Source organism: Asterias amurensis, chromosome 6, assembly GCF_032118995.1.
Source record: "Asterias amurensis chromosome 6, ASM3211899v1".
Taxonomy (NCBI): domain Eukaryota; kingdom Metazoa; phylum Echinodermata; class Asteroidea; order Forcipulatida; family Asteriidae; genus Asterias; species Asterias amurensis.
Window position 1 is genome coordinate 4,291,938 of NC_092653.1, and position 15,425 is coordinate 4,307,362.

The 15,425-nt window shown below is 38.8% G+C and overlaps 2 protein-coding genes across 2 annotated transcripts; both read right to left on the minus strand.

Moving 5' to 3' along the window:
- Window positions 1-241: 241 nt before the first annotated feature.
- On the minus strand, window positions 242-6,610 carry LOC139939196 (TLC domain-containing protein 2-like). The gene is made up of 4 exons (XM_071934981.1): window positions 6,394-6,610; window positions 3,410-3,492; window positions 2,659-2,741; window positions 242-622 (listed from the first exon to the last, which is right to left on the minus strand). The coding sequence occupies exons 1-4, from the start codon at window positions 6,579-6,581 to the stop codon at window positions 242-244; spliced, it is 735 nt and encodes a 244-aa protein (XP_071791082.1). The 5' UTR covers window positions 6,582-6,610.
- Window positions 6,611-7,851: 1,241 nt separating this feature from the next.
- Window positions 7,852-14,948, minus strand: LOC139938689 (TLC domain-containing protein 2-like). The gene is made up of 4 exons (XM_071934304.1): window positions 14,458-14,948; window positions 10,869-10,951; window positions 9,936-10,018; window positions 7,852-8,647 (listed from the first exon to the last, which is right to left on the minus strand). The coding sequence occupies exons 1-4, from the start codon at window positions 14,643-14,645 to the stop codon at window positions 8,267-8,269; spliced, it is 735 nt and encodes a 244-aa protein (XP_071790405.1). The 5' UTR covers window positions 14,646-14,948; the 3' UTR covers window positions 7,852-8,266.
- Window positions 14,949-15,425: the final 477 nt, after the last annotated feature.

Consider the following 15,425-nt stretch of genomic DNA (forward strand, 5'->3'; position numbering starts at 1 on the left):
ACATTTAAACAATTATCAATTCTCGATAGCGAGAATTACGGATTTATTTTAAACACATGTCATAACACGGCGAAACGTGCGGAAACAGGGGTGGGTTTTCCCGTTATTTTCTCCCGACTCCGATGACCGATTGAGCCTAAATTTTCACAGGTTTGTTATTTTATATATAAGCTGTGATACACGAAGTGTGGGCCTTGGACAATACTGTTTACCGAAAGTGTCCAATGGCTTAAAAAAAACCTCAGTCTTCAAGAATGTTTCCGTCTTTGCCGTTCGTAACTAAGAAATCGCTGCGGAGTAGCCGCCACAGCAACACGAAGTTAAGCGTACACACCACCGCCGTAGAACACGGTAGAATATAATACAGTGCGAAGAAGTTGCGATTTATCATCGTGCAAAAACAGTACAAAGCGAACAGAAACGGCACGAGACGTAACACCACAAACGTGACGAGGTTTATGGATTTATGGACGCTATACAGAGTGGAGCTCTTTGAGATACCATACATGATGAGGAGCTGACGTGAGTGAAGGAAGATAGCGTGTACTTCAGCCAAGAGGCCGATGTATAAAACGCCGATCCCTATTGTTTCGTAGCTCACCATAAATGTTGCAACAGCAACCTAAAACAAGAGATAGAGACAATATTTGTGAATGTTACTATTTAGTCGATGAGGACCAGGGACTCACAGTGCAGAAGTTTAGACAACTCGTCCGGCGGACAACTCGACGGTTCGGCGGTCAATTGCACACCCGGTGTACCACGGCAATCCGTCGACTTGTATTGGGCATCTGTCGAGTTGTCCGAACCATCGAGTTTTCCGACGGACGAGTTGTCTCAACCGTCGAGTTGTGGGACGGTCGAGTTGTCCGATGGACGAATTGTCTGACATTCACCGTACAAGGACCAGTCTGCACTGGGACACCAGACAAAAAGGGCCCAGTTTCAAGCACAACCAAACTTTGCTTACCAGAATAAGGTTACCAGTCAAACTACCGTGTCATAATATGTATAATTTGTGACTGGTATCCTGCTCATTTGTGCTAAGCAAACAAATGTTAAGCAATATTTTCTGCAGTGTTTAGGATCAGGGACTAACCGTACTAGGCCCTTTCTTCAACTACCACACAATGGGCCCATTTCAAGCACAACAAAATTATGCTTACCGGATTAAGGTTACCAGCCAAACTATCATGTCACATGTACATTTCGTGACTGGTAAGTGCTAAGCAAAGCTTTTTAAGCAATGTCTTTTGCGTTAAGGCACAGGAAATTATTACAATAAATTACTCAATTAATAATTGTTAGCATAAACACTTATGTGGTTCTTGAGAAGAGGTAATCTGTCCCAAATATTTAAAACCTATATGTCTGGCGAAGATTTTTTTTAAGGATAGGTATAGCACACAAGTTACGTGCAACAAGGTTTGTTTTCTTTCATTATTTCCTTGCAACTTTGATGACCAATTGAGCCAAAATTGTAAAACAGATTCAATGTTGATTCATCAAAGTCAGAATACTGGTCTTTGACTGAACACCATTGGTAATTGTTGAAGACCAGTATTCTCACTTTGGTGTATCTCAACTATGCACAAAATAAAAACGTGTAAACATTAATTTGAACTCAATTGGTCGTCGAAGTGGCGAGATGATAATGGAAGAACAAACACCCTTGTTACACGAAATTGTGTGCTTTTCAGATGCTTGATTTCGGGCCCTCAATTATGAGGTCTCGAAATCAAATTCGTGGAAAATTACTTCTTTCTCGAAAACTACGTTACTTCAGAGGGAGCCGTTTCTCACAATGTTTTCAACTATCAACAGCTCTCCATTGCTTGTTACAAAGTAAGTTTTTATATTAACAATTATTATGAGTAAATTACCAATCTAGTGTCCACTGCCTTTAAAGCTTATACAAATAATAATAATATATATATATATAAAGCTTATACAATTATTCCATGTTAGCATTTGGGACAACTATGACTGCGTAGTACTAAAAACTTAAAAGTAAACAAACGCTTCATTAAGTTTATCACACACAGAAGAGCGACATTTTTGAAGTGGCTATTCTCGCGTAATATTTGACACCGTAATATTCTTGCACGTTAACTGAAGAGAGAGTCTCTGAATAACTACAATAACGGTTATATAAGGGATGTTGTTTGGCCGCTTGTGGAAGTGTCCTGGCCGAATTCAAACTCTGGTCTTTCTGATCAGCACATAATGGGTTCGAATCCCCAGCCGTGACACTTGTGTCCTTAAGCAAGACACTCAACCATTGCTTCGTCATTCGGATGGGACGTAAAGCCGTTGGTCCCATGTATTGTGTAACGCATGTAAATGAACCCAGTGCACTTATCGAAAAAAGAAGGGGTTCACCCCGGTGTTCCTGGCTGTGGCTGCTGTATGCGCCATAGCACATTGTCAACCCTTATAATGTGCTAAATAATTGGGTATCAAAATTCATCACCTCACTGCAATAACCTATCTTTCTGAAAGTTTGTATATACTCAGCGCCTTGGGTACCTTGTTTGGTAGATACATGCGCTATATAAGACTTCGATATTATTTATTTAATTATAATTCACTGCGAGATCTGTTGGGTCCCATATATTTGTTTCTTATTAGAAAAACCTAAGTTCCCTACATACTTACAGTAACGTGATGTGTAATAATTGCAAACACCTTGGATAGATCAGTGTACATCAGAATGTCGTATGTATCGTACAACACATACCCTGGGGAATAGAAGACAGTACATGCATTGAACTCTAGGAGTCAATGAATGTGACTCGAAACATCACAAATAAATTATTATGAAGGTCGAAAGGTTGGGAGGCACAAGTTGTGCCCTGTAACAATATATCTGTGTTTACTCGCCAACAGAGAACGCTGTTAACAGTGTGATTAAAACATGGCTTCACCATTAATAGTTCTGTGCTATGAGTATCTACTTTAGACATAACCCCATCTAGGTCCAAGAAGAAGCCCGATCTTTTAAACATGGTGGCAGCGGTGGGATACCTTTACCCGGTTTTGAGAACTTGTTGTTGGTGTTCCTCATGTGCAGTGAAAGATACATTCAATGCCCAGATCACTAGATGTTAGTTGTGACACAATTATTTGAATGATGTTTAGTAACGAACGGCAGATGAGTGTGCATAGAATAATATGCTACCTTTATTCATGTATTCTATACGTGATAATGCTTCATAAAAGCTATAATCAAATCGAAGTATTTACAAAATGTTAGACATATAGATATTGTGGTTACATATATTACATATATAGACAATGTACTTTAAAAATTTCACGTGCCCTTTTTAACTTTATTTGGTTTTCTTATAATTGGAGAAAGTCAAACTTAATGCAGTTTGAAGCCCCGCCCACACCTGTGCGTACTCACCAGACATTACAGCCAAGCCAGCGTCAGCAACAACCGAGTTATAACCAATTGGGTCCGTCCATATTTGTGGATGGCTAAACCAACTACAAAAATATAATAAAAATATTGACATGTCAAATAATAACGCTTACGATGCAAATATTGGGCTATAAGTGAAAACTTCATACTCCTTACATTGGCCGCCATCTTTGATATCAAAGAATGGAAAACGCGCACGACTCTGAACAGTCAATGATAGCTCGGCCCAATCCATAACGCTGCCTAACGGTAAGCGAATTTTCGTGCTTACTGTAGCAGAACAAATACTAAGATATAAGAGTATTTCACATGATAGCAAGACAATTAAACGGCCAGCCATCTTGCACGTCACCATGGATTTGCATTGTGACGTCATTCGTTTTCGTGCAGAAAGCACCGGAAGGTTCGCATGCACTTTCGTTATGTACTCACGATTAGCAGCGTTAATATTGTACTCGTACAGTAAGCACCAAACCGGCCATTAGGCAACTCTATTAAATTTAGCCACTGGCCCAATTTCATAAGCAGGGTACCAGTTATATATTGTACATGTTGTGCATTTGGCTGATAACCTTATTCTGAATAGCATAATTGTTGTGCTCAGCTTCTCTTTGTGCAAAAAGCCTCCTCCGAACTCACTCTTACGACTCGTCTGGTTTGCTGGCTGAGACCATTGAGACGAGCCCTCTGGTTTGGTCAGAGGCCGAGCGATATCTTCTAACATTCTGGTCATTGTATTGTGAGTGGTGTAGTTGTCTGGTTTTGAGACGGGCTACCTGTTGCTTGGTCGAAAGAGGTCGCCGTAGGCTGCACACAGAGCCATCACTTCAGGTTGGAAGTGGGTGGCAACCGCGGACTTCCAATTTGACTACTGCATTCCAGAGTGACCCATTTGATGTTTCACAGGGGTGCATTAGCAAAACATCAAATAAAAAAATCACAACAAATCACATAACTTTGTCAATTTTTAGAACACTTTCACAATCTTAAGCCACCTTGTGGCACAGCTTTGACACCCTGCCTTGGAATTTGCATATTGTGACCAACATTGGTTCAATGCCGGCCCAATGGTGCGCCGTTACAAAACCAGTATTGGCCAAGAAAAAAGTTGTCTATACCATTTTTGCCAAATGGTGTGGCGCCAGAAAAACAGTGTTTTATCAGACGAAAATTCAACCATCATTTTAAGTCGTCAATTTTGATTAATACAATAAAAATGCAAAAAATATATAATATAAATTTAAACGAAATTTAAAGGCAATTTAAATATATCATATAAATTTAAACGAAATTTAAAGGCAGCGGACACTATTGGTAATTACTCAAAATAATTATTATCATAAAACCTTTCTTGGTGACGAGTAATGGGGAGAGGTTGATGGTGTAAAACATCGTGAGAAACGACTCCCTCTGAAGTAATGTAGTTTTCGAGAAAGAAGTAATTTTCCACGTATTTGATTTCGAAACCTCAGATTTAGAACTTGAGGTCTCGAAATCAAGCATCTGAAAGCACACAACTTCGTGTGACAAGGATGTTTTTTTCTTTCATTATTATCTTGCAATTTCGACGACCGATTGAGCTCCAATTCAAGTGAGAAGCCTAGTCTTTGAAATTTATCAATTATGTCTACTGTCTTTAAACAAAATTACTTTGCGATAATACAAAAAAATGATTACAATACAGTGTAGTTATCCATAAAAACAAGTACAGCAGAAATGAATACATAAATTAAACCAAAAATAAAGGAGGTATACATTTTAGCACAACAATAAAATAAATTAATAGTATTCGGTTTCTCAAAATGCCGGTACCATCAGGTTCAAACTTGCATGTAATTTCTTCATCAAGTCGGTTTAGTAATTAATTTTTTTCGTTTCTCCTTTTTTATTTATTTAACTTGCATGCATTTACTTTAATATCTATAAAAGGCCAAAACCATTTTTGGCCTTTTATAGGTTTTCTACCATTTTGCCAAAATGGTGTGCAGCTATACGAAGCCTGTATTAACCTTATAAAGGAGGTTTTCTACCTGTTTGCCCCAAAAAAAGTATTGTCCCAGAAAGGGTTTTCTTAACCATTTTATTCAAAATTATTGCACCAAAAATTGCATGCTTTAACAAAAATATGAGAAAATACAAGGAATGGAACACACTGAGTATTTTTATTATATTTTAATAAGAAACGGGGAATTGCGGCGTGCACTTCTTTTAAAATGTCAGCATTTCAGTTGGAAGTAGGCCTAAGACACTGGACACTATTGGTAATTGTCTATGACCAGTCTTCTCACTTGGTGTATCTCAATATATAGTTAATTTGTTTATTTATTTAAAAATGCCATCGCAGCATACCGCTGAATTGCGGCATAATTTACAATAATTAAAAATATGACATTAGTTATTAAAAAGCTTTACAAGCTTAAAACTTTTTATGTGCATAAAATAACAAACCTGTGAAAATTTTAGCTAAATTGGTCGTCGAAGTTAATAAAGAAAGAAAAAACAAATTTGTCACACGAAGTTTTGTGCTTTCAGATGCATGATCTCGAGACCTCAATTTCTAAATTCTGAATAGAATATACATATTATGGAGGGAAAGAGTAAAACAAAATAAAATTGTGTGAGTAGACTTGCTATCCAACCCCGCCCATCTTTGCATGGAAATTCAAGTGCCACAAAATATTCTAAACAGGGCCCAATTTCATAGAGCTGCTTAAGCACAAAATTTTGCTTAAGCCAAAAAATCCTTGCTTAGTAAAATCAGATTACCGGCCAAGACTCCATTCAATTGTTATGTTAAGTAAACAACAGCTAAATACCAATCACAAGCAATGTATATGGTATGAAATTTTGGCCAGTAACATGTGTAAAACAAGGGAGCTATTTTCGTGCTTAAGCAAATTTTTTGCTTAAGCAGCTCTATGAAATTGGCCCAGGCCCCTTACGTGAACGTGATTGAGTTGACCTACCAGTACAGTGTGATTACAGACATCAATGCAGAGTTGAATATTGATGTGATGGCATTCCTCCATCTGTGCCGTTCTTTCCCCGAATACTTCCCCGGAGGTGCGGGTATCGGTACCACATCCAACGCCGAGTTGAAACACCGATATCCGGCGGCAGAGCAGACAACGATTGGTACATACCACTGAAACATCGTAGCAAGAAATGTTCTTGAAGTTTCTCTCTTCAATACCACACACACTGACACACTACAGTTTGTTCTTGAAGACACGTGGGAGAGGTCCAAGTTTCATATCCTACTTCATTCAAATCCCGTTGTCGTGTAGTCACGCCCGATTAGCAAACAAGCCGTATATAAAGCAGTGTGCGCTCGCCGTCAAACAAAATTTATAGAACTGACATGCAGATCCTTGTCATTTGATTGGTGGAACTTACTTCACGTGACATTCACTATTACTCCCATCCGCACCGGCGATCAAAAAGACCTATTCGCCCATGGGGAATAGCATTTCCCATTCAACAGTTAGGATCATCCTTGTACCCAATGTTTTTGAGCAGTACAGCGCCGCCGCGCCGCTGCTCAAACAAAGGAGCACCTGTGTGCAAAAGGTTGTGATCCGATTTGTGCATTGTTGCCGCTACGCGGCGCTATATGATTTTTCGTTGTCAGTAATTTGTGTGATTTTTCATAATGTTATACTTTTGAAATACATTCATAAATACCTCAGATAGTTTCGCTATTCCTAATGGTGGAGAGCGCGTCACGTGGGGGTGTTTAAACACCTTTCTGGTGTCTTGTGGGTTTTGTTGCAAAGGAATAACAAAAACGCCACCATGAAGTCATTGTTCCGGTTTCGAGTCTTTAATATACACTTAGAGGTTTTGTCAAAATTTCCTTTCGCCCCCAAACTATGCTCATTTATATATTTTTTATATCAGCTTCCGGTTTTTACCAATTGGGTCTACAGCAGATTTGTTTTGCTTAAACTATCAAGGGTTCTCCGATGGTGTAAATGTAGTTCAAAACGCGACCATAAAGTCTCTATGTTGCGGTTCACTTTGTTTATTAAGTTTAAAAATCCTTAAATCATGGAATTCTTTTCCGGTATTGAACGCTGTCCAGAAAATTCGAACGGTATTTTTGGAGAGAAAAAAGGTGGCTCTCTAGAACCATCAGTAACAAAAGTACAGGGTTTGTCTGAATAAATTCAAACCAAATGTTTCCCAGGTTCTGTGTTAAGAATCGGAAAAAGCTGAGGTTATCTTAAATTGATTGTGACATCATACTTTGCAAACGACTAATGCTCAGTTAACTTATAGCACTTTGTGAAATCGGTCCCAAGGTCAGCCAACTTTCAATCGTGCTGTTCTCGATGTGACTTAGAGGTAAATCTTCTGAAATAAATGCTCACAAAATATACAGTTTTTATTTTATTTTCAAAACAATATAACTTTATTGCCACTATTGGATTGTATGCAACTTAAGCAGTTAAAACAATTTAGGAGAAAACCTTTCGTTAGTTTGTAAAATACACCATATTGACACCAAACCTAAACGAGTCAACAAAGTTACACTTCGGTCAGAGCGTTCCCACAGTAGGTACGGCAGAACCGAACCAAATCAGGGCATAACCAATTATGACTGAGGCTTAGACACGTTTGTTGGCGTTGCCGAAACTCGGATTCAAATCCAAAAAGGGAGACACAAAATTGTCATAATGTAAGACAGGGAATTAACATGCAGTTAACCCTCGGTGTTGTTCATGGAGATGGTCGATGTATTTCTTTCCTCCATGGTCAATCCAAACAGCTGTTTACATTATCTGGACGATCATTCGTTAAAAAAAAACACCCAAGTTCGGTACGTGCTTATCACCCTCAGTCTTCAAGAATGTTTCCGTCTTTGCCGTTCGTAACTAAGAAATCGCTGCGGAGTAGCCTCCACAGCAACACGAAGTTAATCATACACATCACCGCCGTAAAACATGGTAGAATATAATACAATGCGAAGAAGTTACGACTTATCATCGTACAGGAACAGTACAGAGCGAAGAGTAACGGCACGAGACGTAACACCACAAACGTGACGAGGTTTGTGGATTTATGGACGCTGTACAGAGTGGAGCTTTTGGAGATACCGTACATGATGAGGAGCTGACGTGAGTGAAGGAAGATAGCGTGTACTTCAGTCAAGAGGCCGATGTATAAAACGCCAATACCTATTGTCTCGTAGCTCAACATAAACAGTGAAATAGCAATCTGTAACAAGAGACAGAGGCAATATTTGTGAATGTTACATTCAATTCAGTCGGTGAGGACCAGGGACTCACAGTACAGAAGTTTAGACAACTCGTCCGGCGTACTGACTCGACGGTGCGGCGGTCAATTGCACACCGGTGTACCACGGCAAACCGTCGATTTGTATTGGCCATCTGTTGAGTTGTCCGAACCACAGAGTTGTCCGACGGTCGAGTTGTCCGATGGACGAGTTGTCTATTGATACATCAAGTGAGAATACTGGTCTTTGACAGTTACCAAAGGATGGGTCCCTTATCAGTTCATCCATTCAAAGCTTATAGTAATACAAATATTCCTTCTAAGCATTTGGGACAACAACGACTGCAAAAGTAAACAAACGCCTCATTAAGTTTATCCACACAGAAGAGCCACATTTTTTTAAATGGATGTTATGCAATATTATTTTACACGCATTCTTGCACGTTAACTGTGGTTTACATTTTAAACTAACGGTCAGTTTCTCTTTAAAGGGATGTTGTTCGTCCACTTTGGTTGGTCTACAGGCTTTTCTTTTGCAACGTCACAGCCCGAGTTTTTGCCAACCCATCGGAAAACTATATGGAAAGCCATAAATGCAAATCAAAAAACGTTCGCTACTGTAACAATAGTACCAAATATTATTCAAAAATTGTGTTGATTTTGTTGAAAACAAAACAACTATTTATGAAAAGATATTTTATTTCATTGGAATGAAGCTTGCAGAACATCTGTTATACGACTGAGTGTTTTACTATAGCATTCGGACGACCATGCTACTCAAGGCGGTTTTTTTACAACGAAAGAAAGGTACACATGCATGTCACCTCGATTTGCTGGGTGTCCATTTTTTCTTACTTTAATTTTAAGGCAGTGGACACTATTGGTAATTACTCAAAATAATTATTGGCATAAAACCTTTCTTGGTGACGAGTAATGAGGAGAGATTGATGGTATGAAACATTGTGAGAAACGGCTCCCTCTGAAGTGCCATAGTTTTCGAGAAAGAAGTAATTTTCAACGAATTTGGTTTCGAGACTTCAGATTTAAAACTCGAGGTCTCGAAATCAATCATCTAAACGCACACAACTTCGTGTGACAAGTTTATTTTTCTTTCATTATTATCTTGCAACTTCGACGACCGATTGAGCTCAAATTTTCACAGGTTTGTTATTTTATGCATATGTTGAGGTTCACCAACTGTGAAGGCTAGTCTTTGAAAATTACCAATAGTGTCCACTGCCTTTAAGAAAAACCTTCCCTTCATACTTACAATAATGTGATGTGTAATAACTGCAAACACCTTGGATAGATCAGTGTACATCAGAATGTCGTAGGTATCGTACAACACATACCCTGGGGAATAGAACACAGTACATGCATGAAAATCTAGGAGCCGATATCACTCGAACCTAAAAAAAACACTAGGTAAAATGATACTGCACTCCGTACCCGGTTTGAGAACTTTCAATAGGAGACTTTGGAACGCTAGGTGGCAGCAGACTTTTACCAGGTAAATGTCCACTGTTTATGTAGTTCTGAGCATGCGCACATTACCGAGAACAATCTGGTAAGTCTGCTCCCACCAAGCGTCCCAAAAGTCCCCTATCGCGATCGTGCAGATGCCTTTATTGTCCTTTGTTCATCATGTGCAGTGAAAGATAACTATATGTTCAATACCAAAATCACAAGATAATTGTTTCACAGTTTTTTAACTACTCCAAATAATTTTTAGCAGAAAAACATACTTGCTATTGACGTTCAATAGAGAGCTGTTGATAGTACACAACATTTTGAGAAACGCCTCTGAAGTGACGTAGATTTCGAGAAAGAGGTAGTATTTCTCACTAAGATATATGAACTGAATTTGAGACCTCAGCTGAGGTATCAAATTCAAGGCATCTGCAAACACACAACTTGTGCAGAAAAGCTTTTTTCCATTATTCTCTCGCAACTTCGGCGACCAGGAGTTCAAATTTTCACAGTTTTTTTCAAATGTTACACATGATGTTGAGATACTCAAAGTTAGTGAGAATTGGTCTTTGACAATAACCAAACGTGTCCAGTGCCTTTAACTATAGGCGGCTGAGTGCAAAGGTTGGCTCCCTATAGCTCGCCACGAGTTTTAAACAGTCTCCTTGGAGAAAGTAAACGCCAGTTTGAAGCCACGCCCTACCCACGGCTTTGCGAAGTTGCGCAAACTCACCAGACATTACAGCAAAACCAGCGTCAGCAACAACCGAGTAATAACCGATTGGGTCCGTCCATATCTGTGGATGGCTAAACAAACTGGGAAAAAAGAAAAGAAAAAAAGGGTGTCATGTCAAATAGTGGTTACGATGTAATATTGGGCTAAAGTGAAAACTTAATATTGCCCTTGATCGGCCGCCATTTTTATATCAAACAATGGAAACGCGCACGCGTGTTAGCTCTGCGCACGACTCTCAACAGTCAATGATAGCTGGGCCTAATTTCATATTGCTGCTTAACGGTAAGCAAATTTTGTCCTTACTCAGGCAGAAAGACATTGCTGCGGTGTAAACGTATTTCACATTGTTATAGCAAGAAAAATAGGCACCCATTTTGCGCGTTCACCATGGATTTGCATTGAGATGTCATTCGTTTTCGTGCATTTTCGTTATGTACTCACGTTAGCAGCGTTATGGTACTCGTACAGTAAGCACCAAATCGGCCGTTAAGCAACTCTATAAAATTGAACCCTGGGGCCAATTTGATAGAGCTCCTTAAGTAGACAATAATATACTTATATGCTGAGCAACAATAAGCAGGATACCAGTTACAGATTGTACATGTGACATGGTATTTTAGCTGGTAACCTTATTCTGCTAAGCACAATTTTGTTATGCTCTATTACTTTTTAAAGACACTAGACACTATTGGTAATTGTCAAACACCAGTCTTCTCACTTGATGTATCTCAACATTATGCATAAAATAACAAACCTGTGGAAATTTGAGCTCAATTGGTCGTCGAAGTTGCGAGATAATAAAGACAGAAAAGTCACCCTTGTCACACGAAGTTGTGTGCTTTCAGAGGCTTGATTTCGGAATCAAATTCAAACATTCCAGTTGAAAATTACTTCTTTCTCGAAAACTAAGTTACTTCAGAGCCGTTCCTCACAATGTTTTATATTATGAACAGCTCTCCGTTGCTTGTTACTAAGTTTGTATGCTTACAATTATTTTATTTTTTTTACCAATAGTAGTCAGTGCCTTTAAGCTGCTCTATAAAATTTAGTCATGGGATCAATTTCATAGAGCTCCTTAACTAGACATTATTATATTAACATTTATGCTGAGCAACAACAGTTAGGGTACCAGTTACAGATTGTGCTTTGAATAATTTTGTTGTGATCGCCTACGTTTAAAGGCAGTGGACACTATTGGTAATTACTCAAAATAATTATTAGCGTAAAACCTTAATTGGTAACGAGTAATGGGGAGAGGTTGATGGTATAAAACATTGTGAGAAACGGCTCCCTCTGAAGTGAATAGTTTTCGAGAAAGAAGTCCATAAATTTGGTTTCGAGACCTCAAGTTTAGAATTTGAGGTCTCGAAATAAAGCATCAGAAAGCACACAACTTCGTGTGACAAGGGTGTTTCTTTCTTTCATTATTTTTCAAATTCGACGACCGATTGTGCTCAAATTTGCACAGGTATGTTATTTTATGCATAATATGTTGAGATACGCCAACTGTGAAGACTAGTCTTTGACAATTACCAATAGTGCCCACTGTACATTATTATATTAACATTATGCTGAGCAACAATAAGCAGGATATCAGTTACGTGCTTTGGATAATGTTGTTGTGATCGGCTACGCTTAAATGCTAATAAGCAGTAGTCAACTGCTTGGGCAGCTCTATGAAACTAGGCCCTGTTCATTGACCTCAGCGAGGGGATAATTTTCAGCATGTGACATTTCGCCTGTTGCAATGCAAAGTTCTACAAAAAGACCTATGTGGGAACTTTATTGACTTTGTGAACAAAGAACTTCTCCGAAGAGCAAACCAAGCATGTCCAATAGAGTCTGTCCTATGGATATTGGGAGCAAAATCGAACAGTAGTATCGATTGGTTTATGCTTCCTAAGTCATCACACAGAGTACACGATACATAGCCGTTGCATTTAAGTAAACTTTGTGTTTGCAATTGACAAAAGGCCTCAAACAAGTCAATAACAAACAGTTTTAATATGTACCTTTAAGGCAGTGGACACTATTGTGGACACTGTTGATATACATGTTTGTATAGTATAAAACATTGTGAGAAACGGCTCCATCTGAAGTAACGTAGTTTTCGAGAAAGAAGTAATTTTCCACGAATTTGATTTCGAGACCTCCAGAATTAGATTTTAAGGTCTCGAAATCAAGCATCTGAAAGCACACAACTTCGTGTGACAAGGGTGTTTTTTTTTTAGTTGTGCCATGAACCATTGTGTAATCACATTGTGCATTTTAGGAAAATAAACACAGATTACGTCACCACACGCATTGCGTCACTGTTTTCTCGAAAGGTATTCTCAACGAATCATACGAAGCAAATTGGTGTTTGTACACATCTATGTCAACATTTTCGCATAAGTTTCAGTCGATAAAACATTAATTTAAGTTTCGCTATTCCACTAGTAAGCACAAGAAAAGTTTGGGGGAAAAAAATACAACATTGCCTTTTCACGTTACTTTGTATCCTAAAAGCAATGGATACTTTGGGTAAATGACTCAAAATCATTGTTAGCAAAAAACTTACTTTGTAACGAGTTGGAGAGCTCTTGATATAACACATTGTGAGAAACGGCTCTCTCTCTCTCTCTGAAGTAACGTAGTTTTTGAGAAAGAAGTAATTTCTCACTAAAATATTTGAATTGAATTCGAGACCTCAGCTGAGGTCTAAAATTCAAGCATCCGATAGCACACAACTCGTGTGACAATGGGTTTTTTCTTCCATTATGTTTTCGCAACTTCAACGAACAATTGAATTCAAATATTCACAGGTTTGTAATTTTTTGTCCAGTGTTACCAAAATAATCTCGACTTCATTATCTCGTCACGCCCTCGAAAAGTCACACTTACAACAAGTCACAGACTACAGTTTTCGTAACAAATTCGGAGCCAGTATTTATTTTTGATGACAAAAATTAACAACATTTGTTACACTGCAGCAGACAGCGTGTTGAATAAAACTTCAATAACAATATTCAGAATAAAAGGGCTGGTCATTATATTGCGTATTGGCGCCGGTACATTGTGCACCGATTGACTGGCTGATCATGCAAAACCGCGAAAAGTATATTTTACCATGGAGCAATAAATCTAGTTTATCGCTCCATGATTTTACACACAAAAATATATTAATATGTTTTTTTTATATTTTTATATCCCAATGTAGGTGGTCTGTGAATTTGGACCTAATTTAAAAGGCCGTTGCTCATTCCGGACCTAGATGAAACCATTTTTGTAAAGATCACTTTGATACCAATTGATTTAGCGTGTTTATTATTACACCATGGATGTATTCCGTCCTCCATCATACACATGCACTGTCAATTTTGATTACATAACATGTTGTATTATTCTGTTATTTGTGGCAGCATTGAAATCAACGTAAAAGTATAAGATAATGTGAATTTAGAAAAAAAATATACACATTATAGGGAAAAGGTTGTGTGTAAGTTAAACTTTCTACCTACCCCCCCCCCCCCCCCCCCAATCTTTGTAAGGAAACTAAAATGCCACAAAATACCCTGAACAGGCCCCTTGCATGAATTTCACCTACCAGTACAATACGATTACAGACATCAGTGCAGAGTTGAATAACGACGTGATGGCATTCCTCCATCTGTGCCGTTCTTTCCCTGAATACTTCCCGGGAGGTGCGGGTATCGGTAGCACATCCAACGCCGAGTTTAAACACCGATAGCCGGCGGCAGAGCCAACAACGATTGGTACATACCACTGAAACATCGTAGCAAGAAATGTTCTCGGAGTTTCTCTCTTCAATATGACCACACACTCAGCACACTGAGTAGTTAGTTCTTGAAGTTGAAGACACGTGGAGCGGTCGAAGGGAAGGTCAGAGTGTCAATTTCAACACCACAGCGTAGACTAAAAAGAGCATCATGTGTGGGTGTGGGTACCCACTGTAGGCCCCTCCCCAGGTGGAATGTGTTCGGCAACACTCCACACACGACAAATACTCCGTACATAACTTCGCAGTCCTGTCCTTCATTTTGTTGAGCTTGGACTGGGTTGTGTGTGTAGATCAATAGTTTGCGTTTTCTTCCCTGATCCAAGTTATTGCCAAACGAGTGTCTTAGAAAGATGTTGTAAAAGTAGAATACAATGATCTACACAAATATGCCTCAAAATTGCGTGGTTTTCGTTTTACCTCGTCGACTAACACGATCGGCCATTTATGGGAGTCAAAAGGTTGACTCCCATAAATGGCCGACCGTGTTAATTTCGAACCATATACTATACATAACAAACGGTTTCAAACGCTATTTTATAGACCAACTCGTCCGATCCAAGGCAACGTGTTCCTTTAAAGGCAGTGGACACTATTGGTAATTACTCAAAACATTTATTAGCATACAACATTTCTTGGTGACGAGTAATGGGCTCCCTGTGAAGTGCCATATTATTTGAGGATGAAGTAATTTTCCAGGAATTTGATTTCGAGACCTAAAGTTTAGAACTTGAGGGATCTAAATGCACACAACTCCGTGTGACAAGGGTGTTTTT

Bases quoted from the DNA above. Each gene is read 5' to 3' on its own strand.
- LOC139939196 (XM_071934981.1), bottom strand. From the start codon at position 6,581: ATGTTTCAGTGGTATGTACCAATCGTTGTCTGCTCTGCCGCCGGATAT. The intron at 2,742-3,409 runs GTGAGTACGCAC...TCTATTCCCCAG, and splicing joins TGGCTTGGCTGTAATGTCTG to GGTATGTGTTGTACGATACA. The intron at 623-2,658 runs GTAAGTATGTAG...CTCTTGTTTTAG, and splicing joins TTATTACACATCACGTTACT to GTTGCTGTTGCAACATTTAT.
- LOC139938689 (XM_071934304.1), bottom strand. From the start codon at position 14,645: ATGTTTCAGTGGTATGTACCAATCGTTGTTGGCTCTGCCGCCGGCTAT. The intron at 10,952-14,457 runs GTAGGTGAAATT...CTTTTTTCCCAG, and splicing joins TCTGTAATCGTATTGTACTG to TTTGTTTAGCCATCCACAGA. The intron at 10,019-10,868 runs GTGAGTTTGCGC...TCTATTCCCCAG, and splicing joins TGGTTTTGCTGTAATGTCTG to GGTATGTGTTGTACGATACC.